Raw genomic sequence first — 18,908 nt, 5'->3', positions numbered from 1 at the left:
GGATCCGGAGTTCGACAATTTGTCGCCCGTTCTGTCCCAGGCTCCGGTGGTGGGACGACGGGGGCTTCTTCGTGTGGGTCACTTCCAGCCGTATTCGAAGGTTCTGGCTCGAGGGTTGGCAGATCCCCTCGACTCAGGCCTTCCAATGGATGTGGAGGTCATCGCTTCTGCCCGACGCTCCACCTTCCGACGCAGTGGATCACAGTGGCTTCACCCCCCGAAGGAGGAGGAGTGCTGTAGCCACCAGAAAGATCGTGGGAGGCACACATTGGCACGGCGCGTCACGGACGGTAGTTGCTGCAAGTAGAGTCCCGTCCACCAGAGGGTACGCGGCGTAACAACAACAACAACGACAACAACAACTCAGGCAGCGCGGGCCATGCCCAGTCAGTTAACATCGGGCATGCCTAGGACACAGTCCCGGTCTACGCTAAGTGAAGTGCGACGTAAACGTGAACAGTGTTACTACATGTACTGTCTGCTAGCATAAACAGCAAATATGTATGCAGTGAGGTAAGAATGTGAAGAGCTGTAATCAAGATAGCAAATTAATCTCTATGAATAGATTTATCCTAACTTGTCAGAAAAAGCAGACCTCTTCACAAAAATTAATTGGTGAATCTTAAACTGTTGATTGTCTGATAGCACATCCAAGAAGTAATGCTTGTCATACATTTTAAAGCCCTAATGCTACACAAAAGCATCTATGTAAAAGTTTTACATGCCATTATACACAAGCCACGTATTGGCAAGAGTTGTATTGAATAAGCAAGTCATTGAAAGAAGTATTGCGTACTGCATCCACGTACAAATAAAGAAGATATGAGAAATTATGTAGTCTTAATAATCAGTGAAAATACTGAACCTGGCATAGTGTATGTGAGTGAGGGTATTATCAAGCCATTTCAAAACACCAATAAAAGAGCCTTGACCATAGTTCACACCTAAGTGTCACAGCTACATGTAAGAGAAAAAGACAGTTGTGATGCGAGTTCATAATTTGAACATTGGCATGTTTAGAGCATAGTTTGAAGTAAGTGGTGTGTGACTAACTTCAGCAGAGGCAGGAAGAGACTAGTCAGATAGGCTGTTCATTTCTACCACAGAAAAAATTACTCATCACAATCATGTGACATTGAAAACAGTTGATTGTAAATAAAATTATACTGTGAAATAAAGAACAAAATACTGTGGGCCATAAGTCAGTTGTCAAAAAATGCGTGTTGTGCAATAATATGAAGCAAATGAAAATAAAAGTTTATTGTCAACACAAAAATACATGTAGAGTTCAGTGAGCTTACAAAAGATGCTCAGGTTTCCATGCTGTTCTAAGCAAACATTGGATCTTTTAAACACCGATTTACAAATTTTGTCACAGATCTTCCACAACTTTAGTTTTTCAAATTCTGATTGGATTTGTCCCTTAAACTCGTCATCATCATGAATCTTGGTGGAACAAACCCCATTTTTTAGTGTACCCCAAATTGAAAAAATCCATGGGTGTGATACACGGAGAGCGTGGAGACCATTCAGTAGTACGTGGTCTGCCTATCCATTCATCAAAGTTTTCATTTAAAAAGTCTCTCACAATAGCTCCATAATGTGGGTGTGCTCCATCTAGTTGCCATCCAACTTTTTCTTAACCAGTTGCATGTGTTCAAGAAGTGGACAATATTCCAGTTGTAACAACACTTCTTTGAGGGGTGGTAACTTACAGAATTGCCAGTATGTTAAAAAAAATAATGCCCAGTGAACCCACTGCTGAAAATTCCTGCCCAAACACTCAAACCAGGAAGTTTAATTCTGTCTCCAATGGCACATGAAGATTCATAGAATCCCAGTATACACAGTCAGGTCTGTCCACCATGCCACTTGCCTTAAAAGTTACTTTGTCACTCCAAAAATTGCTTTTGTAAAACAGATTATGTTTGGAATTGACCTCTGTTTCAGAATATATGTGTTTGTAATTTGCATTTTGGAGATATGATTTAAAGGCCTAAATTGATTCATCATTTATGGATCTGAACACCTTCCATTGGGGCTCAGTTTTATTCTGCCAGAAGTTCATATTATTAATTGTAGCTTTGTGACCGCCATGATCAGAAAGACCATTTAATATTTTATTAATAATGATTCCCCTTGGTCTATAAATACGTTGTCAATTAGCGTGCTTGAATTTGAAGTTACTCTGGTTGGAAAATTGACCACTGTGCCTATGTTGTAAGAGTAAATCAAATTTTCCAGGTGTCTCTTCCCACTACTCTGTGTTAGGAAGTTGATACTGAAGTCTCCAAGAACTACAGTATTTCTTCTGCATTTAAATAGGTGCAGTAAAAGTAAGTTGAGTTGCTTCAAAAAGAGGTCAAGATTCCCTAATTGCTGCAATTAAGAGGATAGAATACTTACAGAAAATTCAATGGCACATGCTTCTAAATGTTGGTCTAAACAAAAATCATGTACATCGGTTGCTTCATACTTGACATAGTTCTTAGCAACAATAGCAACACCTCCTCCATTTCTTTGCTGTATGCTAATACAGTAAGGGAATCAGAGCACAAGGATTTCAACAGTTGGGCCAAAAAACAGCACCAGGGAAAATGAACAAAGACTAGATTAAATGTTTCATTTTCTTTGTATTTTAAAACAGAAGAAAAGGAAAACCAAATAATTACAGAACTTGATTTTTTTACCTCACTTAGTGTGTAATCATAATAGAAAGAATTACAGAAGAAATGCTGAGAACTACTGTTTAATCAGTGTTGTGTGAAGAGCATTAAACCCAAGAAAGCACAAAATAGCTGTCCATTAAATCCTAGAGTGGTCAAGTGGCAGAACTGGCGGAGAAATCAAATGCCTTGTTTGTATTTGTCCATGAAAAGAAGGCATGTTATGCTGTAGCACAACAGTGTATTGAAAGTCTTGTAGCAAAAAATGTAGCAGCATACTGAAACAACACATTTAAAATATTGTTTTGGCATTGCTGAAGTAAAACCAAGGAATGTGGATACTGAAAATGATTTCAAACAGTGGAATTAATGAAGATTCTCCCCAAGTAGTGGAAGCATTGAGTCGCAAATAGACTTTGGTCCACATCAATGAGAAAATGTAACTGTGTATGTGTCTTTGTATTCTGAAAAAGAATGAAAGTCCATGAACTGAACTACCATCTTCCAGTTCCTATTTATGTGCTTTTCTGTTGCTTAACAGCTCCACTGTATGGTAAGTGGTTACCTTGATTCATCCCTGTGTTGAAAATGGTTCAAATGGTTCACCTTTCTAAAGGATGGAAGATAATATAGACATGTTTTAGAAGTAATGTGTCAGAAGGTGAATGAATGAACATTGAATACTTTTTGAGCTAAAAATGAGACATATTAATTATGATGTTCCTCCAACCAGTATCCAAACACTAGATACCTTCCACCATTGTAAATGGAATATAGTGGCCAAGTGCCATCTGCATAGTAAGTGGCATGTTTACCAGGAAGACTCTGGGGTCATAGCTCAGGATAAAAAGGTACAACACTTACAAATGAAACAATTTAGTTGTTAAGTAGCATGGTGCTGCAATCTTTGAGCTATTAGACCTTCATTTTGGAGGAGCTGGATTCTAACTTTTCTGTTGTTTCCATAAACATTTCCAGTGAATTCAATCACTTTTCTTCAGGTAACAGGCAATATTTTGCAGATGATGCAGTTATATATAATGAAGTACTATCTGAAGGAAGCTGCATAAATATTCAATCAGATCTTGATAAGATTTCAAAGTGGTACAAAGATTGGGAGCTTATAAATGTTCAGAAATCCAAAACTGTTCACTTAAAAAAAAAAGTATCCTATGACTATAATATCAATGAGTGAACTGAAGGAACTGAACTGGAAAACTTTTGAAGATAGACATAAACTATCCCGCAAAAGTGTATTAACAAAGTTTCAGGAACAGGCTTTAAATGATGATTCTAGGAATATACTACTGTCTTCTATGTATCACTCACATAGGGATCATGAGGATGAAATTAGAGTAATTACTGCACAGACGGAGGCATTCAAACAATCATTCTTCCCATGTATTATATCTGAATGGAACAGAAAGAAACCCTAATAGCTGGTACAGTGGGTTGTACCATCTGCCATGCACCTCACAGTGGTTTGCAGAGTATAGATGTAGATATAGTGACCCCACATTCATTTTCCATCCATGTCGTTTTCCATATAAGTTAGTGTTCAGTCTCTACTGGTATCAGCAGGACATTAAATTCTAACCTGCCTGCTCACATTGTCTGCTTTTGAAGCTGTAATGAAACCAGCCTGTCTTGATGTAACCTACTTGAAAGATACTCAGAGGTCCACCTAGGCAGAAAACGGATTGGGCATGGAATAAGACATGGAAGACTGGCAGAGTAGAAAGTATGCTGACAAAGTGTTGAGGTCTTGGGCTAGTTATTTGAAAGAGTAATTAGCAGTTTTAAAAATTATGAGACAGATTTGCTGGCTATTACTTACTTTCATGCAGCAAGATATCAGTACTGCCAGAAGTAATAATTCCTTCCGCTGGGAGGAGAGTGGGATGGATTGGGGAAGGGTAAGAAGGAAGGGCATGTCACTTAGACCTAAGAATGATAGCGGCCCAACCTGTTTTGAGGACAAGAAGGACAAAATGGAAAAGAGAGGCGAAGGAGGGGCTCAGAGAGAGTAGGAGGTTAGTGTACAATGGTAAGCACTGGCACAGCTTTTGACAGATGATAATGGAGTGAAAAGTAAAAATAGATTAAGAGGAAGGAATGTGAATAGTGCATAGTTCTTGAATGCACCATTCATTTCTTTTTCTCTTCATCCATTTTTATTTCTCACTTAGTTGGCATCATCTGTGAACTGAAGAACTTTTTCCTGGTTTTTAATTGCATGATTCACTTCTCTTTCTTAAATATCATTTTTACTTCTCTGTTTTTATTATTTTTGTAATTTTTTTTTTTTTTTTTTTTTTTTTTTTTTTTTTTTTTTTTTTTTTTTTTTTTTTTTTTTTTGTGGGAGGAGTCACAGCCTCAGCATATTTTGAGAATGAAAATCTGGTCCAAGTAACCACTATTCTTTTCATTATCCATGCAATTGGCCAGTTTCAGCCATAGGCCATTTTCAAGCACTTTGGATTGGAGCTGCCACTGTGTTTACCACTTTCTCTTCCTACTCTCTCTGATATTGTGACCTCTTTCATCTTTGTATCCTCTCATTCTCAAAACAGGTGAGTCCTCCTCAGCCTGGGGTCTAAGTGACCTGTCCTACCTTTTTATCTTTCCCCAAACTATCCCCCTATCCTCCATGAGGAAAGTACTATTAATTTCAAAAGCTGACATAGTCTTGTGGATTTTTATGCGTGTTTATCTGCAGCACTGATATTTCACTTCCTGAAGGGAGTACTGGCCAGCAATTCCACTTCATAATCCTAAACATTTCATGCACACACACACACACACACACACACACACACACACACACACACACACACACACACTATCTCTCTCTCTCTCTCTCTCTCTCTCTCTCTCTCTCTCTCTCTCTCTCTCTCTATGTGATCAAAAGTATCCGGACATCCCTCCCTCAAAACATACGTTTTTCATATTAGGTGCATTGTGCCGCCACCTACTCCCAGGTACTCCATATCAGCGACCTCAGTAGTCATTAGACGTTATGAGAGAGCAGAATTGGGTGCTCTGCAGAACTCACGGACTTCGAACCTGGTCAGATGATTGGGTGCCACTTGTGCCATACGTCTGTACATGAGATTTCCACACTCCTAAACATCCCTGGGTCCACTGTTTCTGATGTAATAGTGAAGTAGAAACATGAAGGGACACGTACAGCACAAAAGTGTTGATTGACAGAGATTGTCGACATTTTAAGAAGGTCTTAATGTGTAATAGGTAGACATCTATCCAGACCATCACACAGGAATTCCAAACTGCACAAGCCACATGTCACTCCAGTAAATGCCAAATGATACCTCGCTTGGTGTAAGGAGCATAAACATTGGATGATTGAACAATGGAAAAACTTTGTGTGGAGTGACGAGTCACGGTACACAATGTGGCAATCCGATGGCAGGGTGTAGTTATGGTGGATGCTCAGTGAACATCATCTGCCAGTGTGTGTAGCGCCAACGGTAAAATTCGGAGGAGAAGGTGTTATGGTGTGGTCGTGTTTTTCATGGAGGGGGCTTGCACCCCTTGTTGTTTTGCATGGCACTATCACAGCACAGACCTACATTGATGTTTTAAGCACCTTCTTGCTTCCCACCATTGAAGAGCAATTCGGTGATGGCGATTACATCTTTCAACACGATCGAGCACCTGTTCATAATGCACGGCATGCGGCAGAGTGGTTCCACAACAGTAACATCTCTGTAACGGACTGGCCTGCACAGAGTCCTGACCTGAATCCTATAGAACACCTTTGGGATGTTTTGGATCACTGACTTCGTGCCAGGCCTTACCACCTCACATCAATACCCCCTCTCAGTCCAGCACTCTGTGAAGAATGAGCTGCATTTCCCCAAGAAACCTCCCAGCACTTGATTGAACATATGCCTGTGAGAGTGGAAGCTGTCATCAAGGCTAAGGGTGGGCCAACAGCATATTGAATTCTAGCATTACCAATGGAGGGAGCCATGAACTTGTAAGTGCCAGGTGTCCAAATACTTTTGATCACATAGTGTGTGTATGTGTGTGTGTGTGTGTGTGTGTGTGTGTGTGTGTGTGTGTGTGTTTTGTTAATGCAAATACAGTTTGTAAGTTTTCATAGTTTCCTTTTTATGATTAGACAAAGTCCAAAATAAAACATTCAACAAAGTCAGTCTTATACCTTCACTTATCTTCGTTTGTGGGTCCCAACCACACTGCCCCTGATGACATATCAATATCTTAGCCTTCTGCAAGCTTCATTCCAAAAGGAAAAGGGAGGGGGGGGGGGGGAGGGGGATAAATGCCCTCACATACTAGATACAGTTTATTAGCATGAAGATTCCCATTTTACATTTCTTTTAATCCTGAAATGCTACTTCACAAACCAGTAAATAGCCTCTATTAAATGCCTGAGAATGATAAAGGCTGAGTTTTTTTTGTGAGAGCCTTATGAAACCTGACAGAATTTTTGTGGCGGAAATTAATTTGTGGGACTAGTAACGACAGAACTGACAATCCCAAATACAATCTACATCACCAAATTCATATGATGGGTTTATGCATATACTGTATAATAGAGTATTCTGTATTAAATACTTTTCAAATTCAGTGAAGGATCTAACATCTCATGACTTATTGTTGTTAGTGTAGTGATAAGAAGTCTCTTTTTTTAAAAGTATCATCTAGCTTCATTTGTGCTGTTGCACTCATTTTTGTTAATGATACTTGGTTTTGCTTTTGTATATACTATCCCATTCTGCAAGACAAACTTTCTATCATTGTGTTGCTAAAAAATATAATATATTGTAGTACTATAATGTTGAATTCTATGGAATTAAATGAAATTTATTTTCCTCTACAGCATAGGCATCTATCAAACTGAAGACATCAAAATCTGTCAAAGTGTAGGCTTGTTGCTACACTATCTTACTCTGTGCTCATTGCTGTGGATGGCTGTCAGTATAAGGTAAGTTTAGAGTCTTTCTCCAATATGTTGTTATATACACTAATGTTTCAATAGCAGCTATGCTAGTAGTTGAAATAGGCTGATGTACATCACTCTAACACAAAGATGATTTTAAATTTTGTTGGCTGATGTGTATTTATACACAGAATGTCTGTTCTAAAGTGAAGCAGTTGAAGGCATATTTGTTGTACACTGATGTAGACTTGAAAATATTAGATTTAATAAAAGAAGCAACGATTTAAGAAGTTGCTGAATAAATTTTATGTAGATGATACTTATACATCTGGGAAAATATGACTCCTCAGTCATAAAATAAGAGTGTGTATGTGTGTGTGTGTGTGTGTGTGTGTGTGTGTGAGGGAGAGAGAGAGAGAGAGAGAGAGAGAGAGAGAGAGAGAGAGAGAGAGAGAGGGGGGGGTTAGGGGGTTGCAGTGAAAATGAAAAAGATAGAGGTGATGCAACCTTGCACATCAGTGTATTTGATATAATTTTTGAGAAAGAAATCTTCAGTGTCAGTTTGAAGGAATGTGACAAGGACCAAATATAAATTTAAGTGATGAGGATATTACAAAAGCTGACTGGTAATACAAGAAAACAATTTCTACATAAACTGATAGGCAAATTAGTGGTAAAGAGAGACTGTAATTAGAGCACAGAGTTGGAGAGAGCAAACTGGGGGAGGCGATGTGTCATAACAGTAGGGAAGACCATGAGAAATGGATAAAATGATGTTGAAGCAAAAGATTTTGGAGAAATTTCTACATGTTGTGAGATACAGTTTCATCCGGTTTCCTTCTCCAGGTCGTGCCTTTTGCACATTGTTCATAGAAAGTAATTAAAACATTGCAGTGGTGTGTGTCAGCATTTTTACTTTGAAATCTTTTATCAAGTGAGTGGCGTCATTATCCTGTCGCAACGTTTCAATGGATTCCGTATCCACCATCTTCAGGCATAGTGTCGAGATGCTGTCTGGCGTGTTCCTTTATAGCCGTTGGACCGCTGTCAGATTCCTCCTACCGGCCAATCACACGCCAGTGGAATCACGTGGTGCACTCGGCACTGCTGGTGGTGGATGGGACACATGTTGCAGCTCCAGTGCAGGTGTCAAGTCTCGGTGTCTATTTATTCCAGTCCCAGCCACAGTCTCCTTCACAATGGAGCACTCCTGCCGAGTTTTCCTAACTGCGGGATCCTATGCTGAACTGAGATGATAACCACTCTCCCAATTAATTAATTTTTCGTGTGGACAAATCTCTACCACCTCCTTGATCACCAAACCCCAAAATCTGTCAGCATTACATAACTTCTTCATTTCCAAAAATTAGAAGATGTGTCTTTCACTGATGTTGCGTACAGAACACAGCATCGGTAAAGAACACACCTTCGAATTTAAGGAAACACTTATGTACCACTAACAGATTTTGGGATTTGATGATCAAGGAGGTGGTAGAGATTCATTTATAAGACAAATTAATTATTCGAGACAGTGGTTGTCTTCTCAGTTCAGCATGGAATCCTGCAATTAGGAAGATTCGGCAGGAGTGCTCTGATCTGAAGGGGACTGTGGCCAGGGCTCAATGCCTGCACTGGAGCCACAGTGTGTATGCCCCCCATCACCAGTGGCTCCAAACACACCATGCAATTCCATTGCTGTGTGATCGGCTGGTGGGCAGAATCTGACAGCGGTCCAGGAGCTATGAGGGTGGTTTGAATGGTTCTCGGAACAGAATAGAAAAAAAAGTACTTACATCGCTGAAACTTTTTTTTATTTTTCAATGTAGTCCCCTTGTAGATTAATGCACTTGGTCCAGCATGTTCCAGTTCCTTGATCCCATCTCAAAAAATGGGTTTGCTCCATGCCTGCAAAATAGTTGTCAACTCCGGCTATCGGTTCTTTGTTTGAAGTGAATCTTCATCCACCAAGAAAAATTTTCAGTTCTGGGGAGAGGTGGAAATCTGACAAGGCCATATCAGGTGAATAAGGTGGGTGTGGCAACAATTCATACCTAAGTTTGTGTAATTTTTCCATGGCGATGGCACATGTGTGAGTGCGTGCATTGTCTTGATGGAAGATGACTTTCTTCCTTGCTAAACCTGCCCCCCCCCTTTTTCAATAATTTGTCCAGGAGGTTAGCATAGTATTCTCCAGTAATTGTTTGCCCAGTGGGGAGATAATCAAGAAACAGAATCCCTTTCACATCCCAAAAAATGATGCTGTGATCTTTCCTGCTGAAGGAATTGTCTTTGCTTTCTATGGTGGTGAAGAATCAGCATGTTTCCACTGCTTTGACTGTTGTTTTGTCTCTGGGGTATAGTAATGCACCCAAGTTTCATCTGTGGTCACAAACTACTGCAAAAAATCTTGTTTTTTTCTTCTGAAATGGGCCAAACGTTATTCCGATATGTCCATTCTCATGCATCAAGAGTAGCAGATATTTTTTTCATTTCTATTTCTTCATTTAAAATGCAATATACCCTTTCAGATTACATCTGGCAAGCCTGAGCAATTTCACACACTTTCAATCGGCAATCCTCCATGACCATTTTGTGCACTTTTGCAATGATTTCTGGAGTAGTGACACATCTTGGCCGACCACTGCGCAGTTCATCATCTAAGCTCCCCAGATGAAATTGAAATTCATTTGTCCACTTGGCAACAGTTGAATATGAAGGAGCAGAGTCCTCCAGTGTATTATGGAAATCAGCATGAATGAATGTCCTTTGCTTTCATACTTTTCTTTATGAAGTACTTAATCACTGCTCGAATCTCGAGTTTTTCCATCTTCACAAATCACTACGTGGGAACAACAACAGAGCCACGTCACCGCCACAGCTCTCTTCCAAGAGCACTGATGTGGCACATGTTTACAGGCAACTGTCCAATGAATATCATGTGAACAACTTATTGCACTAGTGCTGACCTCTCATGGTGATTCCGAGAACTTTTCAAACCACCCTCATATAAAGGAATGTGGCAGACTGCATCCTGACACTTCACCTGAAGATGATGGATACAGGATCCATTGAAGCATTGCAGCAAGATGACAACACCTCTCAGCTGGTAACGCAAGAAGATTTCATAGCTGAAATACACCGAGAAAGCCTGTAATCACGTTAGCATTTTTACTAGTTATGCACACTTCAGTTTTAAAAAGTGTATCGGTTCCTCTGCTAGTTGTATATCAGATGATACTGAAGTGGTTAGACTAGTTTTATACATGTTAAATACAGTGCTGTGAGCTACTGAGGAATGAAAACCTTGGCCATATTGTACAAGGGTTGGTCTGAAAGTAATGAGGATGACTAGTTTCTTATCTATTGTCACATTTCTGAGAAAATCACTGCCACCATTACCACCTACAACTGCTTATACCATCCATTAGTTAGCAAGCGTACAGCTTTCAGGGCTATGATTACCAGAGCATAGGAACTACTTGTGAATGAAAATTAGCAACTGGATTTGATATGTAACATTAACAAATTGATACTATAGTAATTTCATAGATAATCACTCTAATAAATCAAACTTATCAGAAAGAAACAGAAAGTGTAACTCAGATGTAAGTATTCCACACGATGGAAACCATTCATGTAAAATTGCCTGTCTGTTCTGCTCCTATACCATTAGAATTTCATTTGCAACCTGCAATAGAAGTCAGATGGGACCAACCAGAAGACAGGCAATACTCCTCTCACAAATGCTAATCACGAAGTTTAAGATCCAGTGTCTGTTCTAAAGTTGTTTATTACTTCAAAAGAAGAGGGAAATGAGATGAGACAAACAGTCACATCCTAAAACATTCTCTCAATTTGAGCAGGAAATAATCAAATTATATTAGTCCATTTGAAACATCAAAAAGAAACCAAAGGTGTAAATATCAGTTGTAGACAATATTCTGTGGGTATAATTGACTTAGTGAGTGGATGGTACACTACAGAAATGCAGTCATTATTTGTGTGTTGTTACATGACAGATGTTCTTTATTAACTGTGTTAATGTACATAAATTAGACATACATCAGTTACTTACATTTTTCAGTCACATCCACAAGCGTCTGTCCCGCTCTCCAGAAACAACAGACACAGTTAATGCAGCTGACGATGATGGATTGCCGTCAGAGGGACCAGTGCCAGAGCCATTGCTGGGCCTTTACTTGGTTGGATGGGGTGTTGCACTCATAGTGTGCGGCATTTCGGGTGCTGTAAATCTACGAGAATACGCTGGACGGCGTCGCTGTTTCCTCTCAGGTGGACCAGCCCTAGGGGCAGTAGCTGTGCCATGCTGTGCTTTGGTGTTGTTGCTGGCTGTCTTGTTGGCTTTGGCTGCAAGGGCAGCATCTGCTCGCACAGTAGACAGTGATCCTGGTGAAGGCACTCAAGCGACTGAGAATCTTGACTTAGAGACACTAACACCTCCACCTCCAGCAGCTGCTGACAGGGACAGTTATCACAGTGTAAGCAACTTAAGCTGCCATGTAGTACACATTTTGAATTGTGGGAGCAGTCATCTGAATATCATAATTTTGTCAATGCATTTCTGTACGAGTATATCAAAATCTTTGTTATATGTCTACATAGTTAACTTGGTCATTTACATATATTTTGTTACTGGTGTCCAAATTCAAGTGTATGATAAGAACCAAGTGTGTATTGAAGAGCGTGTTCTCATCTCCATCTGGTTTCACTTCTCCATTCTCGTCCCATAGTCTTTATTTATTTCATTTGCATCTGCTCTCTCTCTCTCTCTCTCTCTCTCTCTCTCTCTCTCTCTCTCTCTTTGAACTCTGCCTTGCTTTGAGTTGTTAGTTTGTTCAGATTTCTCTTTCCTTCCCCACACTTGTTCTATACTTTACTTTTTACTTTGTACAGGGTGAAGAAACATTGTTTCACAAAATTTTAACCCTGGGTAGCTGATGACAGTAGGAACCAAAATTACTAGTGTTGTGTAGGTCGACAACACACCATTTTTAAACTACGAAAACTTGGCACTATGCGCTCCGATTGGTGGAGACAAACAGAGAGACCTATTTGACACGTGTGCGTATCATGGAGGGATGTTTGTATGCGTGAACTGACAGCCGTAACGCTGCCCATCAACCGACGGACGGCAACAGGGCAAATCCATGTCCAATATGAGCGCATGGCACCAAGTTTCCGTAGTTTAAAAATGGTGCGTTGTCGACCTACACAACATTAGTAATTTCGGTTCCTACTGGTATCAGCTATCCAGGGTTAAAATTTTGTGACACAATTTTTCTCCACCCTTTATATCTTTTATTTCCAGTTGTAGACAGATGTTTATTGCAGGTTTAATTCTCATCTTCAACTAACGAGTTTCTAGCAGCCTGTTATTAATATTCTAGAATTTGAATCTTTGTCATTAGCTCAGAGTTCCTTGTAAGCCCATGTTTCTCTCTTACTGAAATGTCTCTTCCTTCCTACTGCACCTTCTTTTCCACTTGTGTAACATACACTTACTTCCTGTTGCCTCCTCCCTCCTTTCCATTTGCTCTTTCTGTTATGAAGGAACTATTTAAAATTATCAAACTTTGTGAGAAGCAATGTTCCAGGAAAGAGTAGCAGCACATTAACAATTATCTGTAGAAAGGTGAAGAAAAAGAAGTCTTAAGCTTTCTGGACTAAGGGTGTCTTTGGACGCAGGAGCAGGAGGAATACTGAGGAAATGAAAATTCACATATCACCTTTTCTGTTTGTCATTTTCTTTTTGTAGGTTCAAACTTATTAATAATTTTTATAATTTAGTAATAAAGGTAAAAAATCAGTGAATAATAGGGGCAGTGATACATCGAAAGACACAGTGAAGACACACACACACACACACACACACACACACACACACACCTGTTAGCACTGGTTTTCAGCCAGCACAGTGTAGCTGTACAAGTTGTGAGTGTATGTGTGTGTGTGTGTGTGCGGGGGGTTGCAAAATTCTCTGTCTTGTTTAAGTGCCATTTGATGATTCAATACCTCTACTATTCGTTGTGTCTTTATTTTTGGACTTTCCATTACTATATTTTATCATGCAGAAGTATTCATAATAATGTTCTTCAATACAAAAGACTATTTTGTTTGTTTAATTCCCGTAATTAATGACTTCCTTCACATTGTGTTTAATGATCATGCTTACAGCACTTGATGTAAGTGATGCGTATTTTAGTCATGGGAAAATAAACACATTTATATCACAACAGTGCAGTTACATCATCCAATTTTAAATTACTGATTCCAGAAATGTACACGCAACTTACATTTGAATAGTAGAAGAGGTATGGAGGAAGAATCAGTGAAGCTTGAAACTGAGAAAGTATAACATTTAGGCTCACAGTGTAGATACCAAATGAGGATTTTATGACATATGCTGTTAACTTAAGGGACATTCCTGTGTTACCCAGCTGGAGAACTCCAGAATGTTTATACTGACTATGTATTCACCACATGTAGACTCAGATTTTTGCAGTCTCATCCCCACACAACATTATCCATTCGAGCTATAAATTTTTCCTGCAACAGGACAAGTAAAATGGAAAAGAATGCAAACTGCCTTATAGGAAAGGATTATTTTTCAGTAATGGATATAATTACATCCTCAACATATGATGCAATTTGAAGAATTCAATACGCAAAATATGTGGAAATTTCACCGTTTTTGACGACCACTGCTGGAGAAAGGCTTCCTCTTGACTTCTTGCTGCATAATAGTCTTCAGCGATACATATCCGTGCTTTACCTGCAAGTTTTCTATGTCATATAGCCATCTGTCATTAGATTGTTGTCTCATTCTTATCTTTATCACTTGGAACCCAGCAAAGAACGTCTCTGGTCTGTCTGCTATTTTATTCAGCTGGGTGCGTGATGCTCTACCCCTCTCTATTTTGTTTTTATTCCTGAAATTATGTCTTCCACTCTAGTTGTTTTCTGAACAATTTAAATGTTTTTCTGTCTCTCCTAGCAGTTCCCAGCACACCTCTCTTCACTTCTTGATGAACAGTCTTCAGTTTTTTAATACTTTTCATATTAAAGGTCCATGTTCCAGTACCATGAATCAGAAATGGTAGTACACATTGGGTGTAAACTTTCCTTTTCAGACAAAAAGGAAGCTTAGTTTTTAATACCCTATTTAATTTGCCAAAAAAAGCTCCTTACCATTTCTGTTCTTCTCTGCATTTCTTTTGCTGTGCAGTCAGTTGTTCCCTTCAACTGCCCTAAGTAAGAAGACATATCGACTGTTTCTGTGACTTCATTGTTAACGTTCATTATTTTCATATCATTCTGTGGATTATATGTTATTATAATCTTATTGCAATTGGTCTCAGTGCCACTTTTATTCCATTTACCATTAAAAATTATTTCAACTTTCGTAACACCATTGAGAATGGTAATATTCAGTGGAAAGAACCCCTCGTAAGTGACTAGCACCTAGTATGTCTGAAACATATGTCCTGTTTGATTTCTATTTGGTCCTTATTTTCCTTGCTCATCTAACAGTGCTGCTGTACCCCATTTGATATTATTTAACTTCTCTTCCTAGTCCACTAACTTGTCTTCCAATCTTGAAATTCAGTAATTTATTATCTGTAAATAAAAAGTAGAATAAAAAATGAAAAACCAGAAATGTTTAATGGCTATCAGCCTTTTTATTTGTGTTTTGATGTTTGAAAGTTTAATATCTCATAGAAATGAGTATGTACATTTATGAGTACTTGAATTTTCATTCCCCATTCCACCATCTTTTTCAAATAGAATTATAGCAGTCTATATTTGATTTCATATGACATTGTAATTAAGAAACAGTAAATAATAATAGTCACTCTGCTTGCAGGAAGATACAAGCGAGGCAGAAGATGGTGAACGTCCTCCTGCAGCCCAAGTGCGTGCACACGCAGTGACACTTGTACTGTTTTTAATTGCGTGGGGATCTGCTGCTGCTGCAACTGTCCACCCTATTCCTGGATTTCTGCGACAAGAAGCCTTGTTTGGCACACTGTTTGGGTTTTCAGCAGCTGCTCTCGGATTATTTGTTGCCACGTTTTATTGTGTTGGTCGTCGTGATGTACGTACGTGCTGGGCTGAGCTCAGATATGGCGAAGTTGTGGGACAGGCAGATGTGGGGCGCAGAAATACTTCCACTCACTGTTGTCGAACCCGCTCAGTTTCTGATACTGCTCCAGTGCCTGTCCCGCAAGCAACACTCACCAGTGTGTCAGCAGCCACACCAGTTCCAAAAATAATAGAAGCCAATGGTGTTGCTGCACAGACTCTTGCTCGAACAGACAACAAGCGAGGATTGGTGAGTACGGATGCACATTATATCTTCTCATATAAGAATATTTATATAAAAACAATTAACCGCTGGTTTGAAGGACTACGTCAGACTTACATTTATTTTATGTTCACAGATACTGCAAAATTAATCATTTTTGACATACATTTTGTATCAATTTTAACTTTAAAATGTTGTCATTTACTTTCTTGTAACATGGGTCCACAGCTTCTATAATTTTTTTAAAATGATGTCATCTTGCTTTCAGCTGCCAGAATTTTATTTTACAGTTGCAGTTTCAGCTTTAAGCTAAGTTTAAGCATAACTTTGACATACAGGTTAATATAAACTGATATGTCAAAATCTTATGCTTGAAAATGTCTTAATACCAAACTTGAAATTGTAAAACAAAGTTCTGACAGCTGAAAGCAAGATGACAGTGTTTAAAAACTTGTTTTTGTAGGTTGTCAAGCTTTTTCATATAGACCTTCTAAACATAGTGTGCATCATAAACACATCATGAGTAACAGGATGAAATATACGGAAACACCGTAAATACTTCCATTATTGAGTAAAATTAAGTAGAAAATCTGACTGCCATAAGACATATTTCCACGTCATTTATTACTGAGTTTTGTAATAAAAGTAAATTTCAGAAGACTATTACTTTGGTTTGTTTAAATAAAATCCAACTATCTGAAATTCAGTTTAATTTCTAGATTGATTATATATTCAGTATTGAGGCTCAACTACTCCTTTCACTGATGCAGAAAAATTTGGTTCCCAACAGTATGAAAATGTCATGCTAATAGTTTTCAACATGATAACCATAGACATAGAAGACATGTTTATTGAGATTACATGGCTTAAAACATTTGTTTTCAGAAAGATCCATGAAAAAGTCACATATTGTACAGTCCATTATGTAATTAGTGATTTTTTAGCATCTTTGTCTAAAACAATATGCTGGATCATTTCTCCCAGTAGCACTCTTGAGATTCTTAGTTGTTGTTGTTGTTGTTGTTGTTCTTCATGGTGTTTTATTTTATTTTATCTTTTAAAAAATAATACTCTTGTGAAAGTTCTGTTTATGTACATTTTGTTATAACTTCAAATTGAACATATATTTCAAGGAAGACGCAATACATGAAAGTCACAGATCAAGTAAACAGAGTAAGACGTGTGTACACTTTAACAGTCAAATCATAACTGAGTCCAAGTCTAGCGGCCGCTGGCTGGCTGGCCGCTTAGGTGGCACTGCTGCTGCATGGCTGGCAGACAGCGCCGCATGTAGAGGATGCGCGTAACTGCGCGGCGGCACTTAGAAAGATCGGCGAGTCACAACACTTTTCCCCCCTTTGAAGTTTTTGCACAGGTCTTGATGGAGGTGGCCTGTAGATTGCTAATGTCCATAGGTGTTGTTTGACTGGCCGTAAAGTCTCAAGGGGGAGGCTTCCCGTACGGACGGAAGTGTCCCCGATGATAACGAGTCGAGATGACAGGAGACATAGGGGGCGAATCTGCTGGGACCCCCTTCACCAATCTGCCCGTTGCAGCAAGTCCGGTTGTTATAACAGGAGACATGGGCGATGTGTCTGCGTCCGTAGGAGAAGGAGGTGAGTAGAGTTGCTCCAACAGATGATGGTCATCTGGTTCCTGCATGGGCACGTCTCCTGGTGGCGCCAGTTCTTGTGCTGGCATGGATATGATGGTGAGAGGACTGTGTTGTGAGTCATGAGAGATTCCAGTATCCCCCAGTATCCCGAGCATCAGGTAGAGCCGAAGGAGGTGTAGCGGCATCCGGAACAGGTGTTGCCGGCACACGAGGCCGAAGCTGGTCCGAATGACGCACTGCAACACCCGTGTCCGTCTGGATTTCATACAGGCGTTGGCCACGGTGTCGTAAGATGTGGCCAGGACGCCATTTTGGCTGCCTGCCATATCCCCGTACCCATACAAGGTGGAAGGCCGCAGAAGATGAAGTAGCATGCGGGGCTGTCCGCCATGTAAGAGCTCAGCCGGGGTGAAATGGTAAGAAGCCAGAAATTGGAGAATCGCATCATCAGCAGAAGAGTTTCCTCATCTGAGCCTTAAATGTGCGGACCAGTCGTTCAGCCTCACCGTTTGACTGTGGATGGAACCGAGGGTCCGTGACATACATGACGCCGTGAGGGGCACAAAAATCCACAAAATCGGAAGAGGCACATTGCGGACGATTATCAGTGACAAGATTAGAGGGAAGGCCTTCCAAAGAGAAAATGCAAGCTAGAGCGTTGGTGGTTGCCGCGGTGGTAGGTGACGCGCAACGGACAATGAAAGGAAAGTTAGAGTAGTCGTCAATAACGAGAAGCCAATAAGTACCCAAAGAAGGTCCCGCGAAGTCAGTATGAATACGCTTCCTGGGCTTCTCAGGCGAAGGCCACGGTGACAAAGATGACTTCGGGGCGGCAGCCTGTGACGCACAAGGGCCGCAGGCAGCGACCATGTGTGCGATTTCAGAGTCGATGCCGGGCCAGTACACATGACAGATCATGTGGTGTAACACATCTTCATTTAGCTGCCTATTAGAAAAAATTGCATTCCAGAATATTTTCTGTTCAAACTGCAAATTAAATGTTTGAAATATTTTAATACTGCAATGAGTTTTGTTCCAGTAGTTTGATGCTCATCTATTTCTCCTTAGGTAGACTTATCTGATTAACTGTAGAGCTTCTGATAAAACTTCAACAGTTCTTATAATTTTGTCTCTTCCAGTAACAATGTCTGCCCACCTATTCTGAATCAGCTTACCATTTGATTGACTGAAACAAAAGACCTCAAGTTCACATTGTTTTTGATAGTCTGTGCATTTTGTGTTCTGCAGTTTCTTCTGATAGCCTTCGTTATGTTTTTCTCGAGATATCTGTATTTTGATGAGCCTTTATCAGTGTTCCTCCTTTCTTTTATAAGCTGTTCTGTTTTGATGCTGAATTTTGGATTTCTTCAT

The 18,908-nt window shown here is 39.7% G+C and overlaps 1 protein-coding gene across 3 annotated transcripts in view; it reads left to right on the top strand.

The window, feature by feature from the left end:
* The window catches only part of LOC124612700 (adhesion G protein-coupled receptor A3), a 193,851-nt gene that overhangs the window by 160,599 nt on the left and 14,344 nt on the right, over positions 1 to 18,908 (top strand). For all 3 annotated transcript variants that reach the window (XM_047141048.1, XM_047141047.1, XM_047141049.1), the window contains 3 exons: positions 7,537 to 7,641; positions 11,681 to 12,095; positions 15,482 to 15,949. In XM_047141048.1, coding sequence (XP_046997004.1) covers positions 7,537 to 7,641; positions 11,681 to 12,095; positions 15,482 to 15,949 — 988 coding nt within the window. The remainder of the gene's footprint in view (positions 1 to 7,536; positions 7,642 to 11,680; positions 12,096 to 15,481; positions 15,950 to 18,908) is intronic.

The sequence above is a fragment of the Schistocerca americana genome, chromosome 4 (assembly GCF_021461395.2).
Source record: "Schistocerca americana isolate TAMUIC-IGC-003095 chromosome 4, iqSchAmer2.1, whole genome shotgun sequence".
In the NCBI taxonomy this organism is placed as follows: Eukaryota; Metazoa; Arthropoda; class Insecta; order Orthoptera; family Acrididae; genus Schistocerca; species Schistocerca americana.
This window is presented reverse-complemented; position numbering and strand designations above follow the sequence as displayed.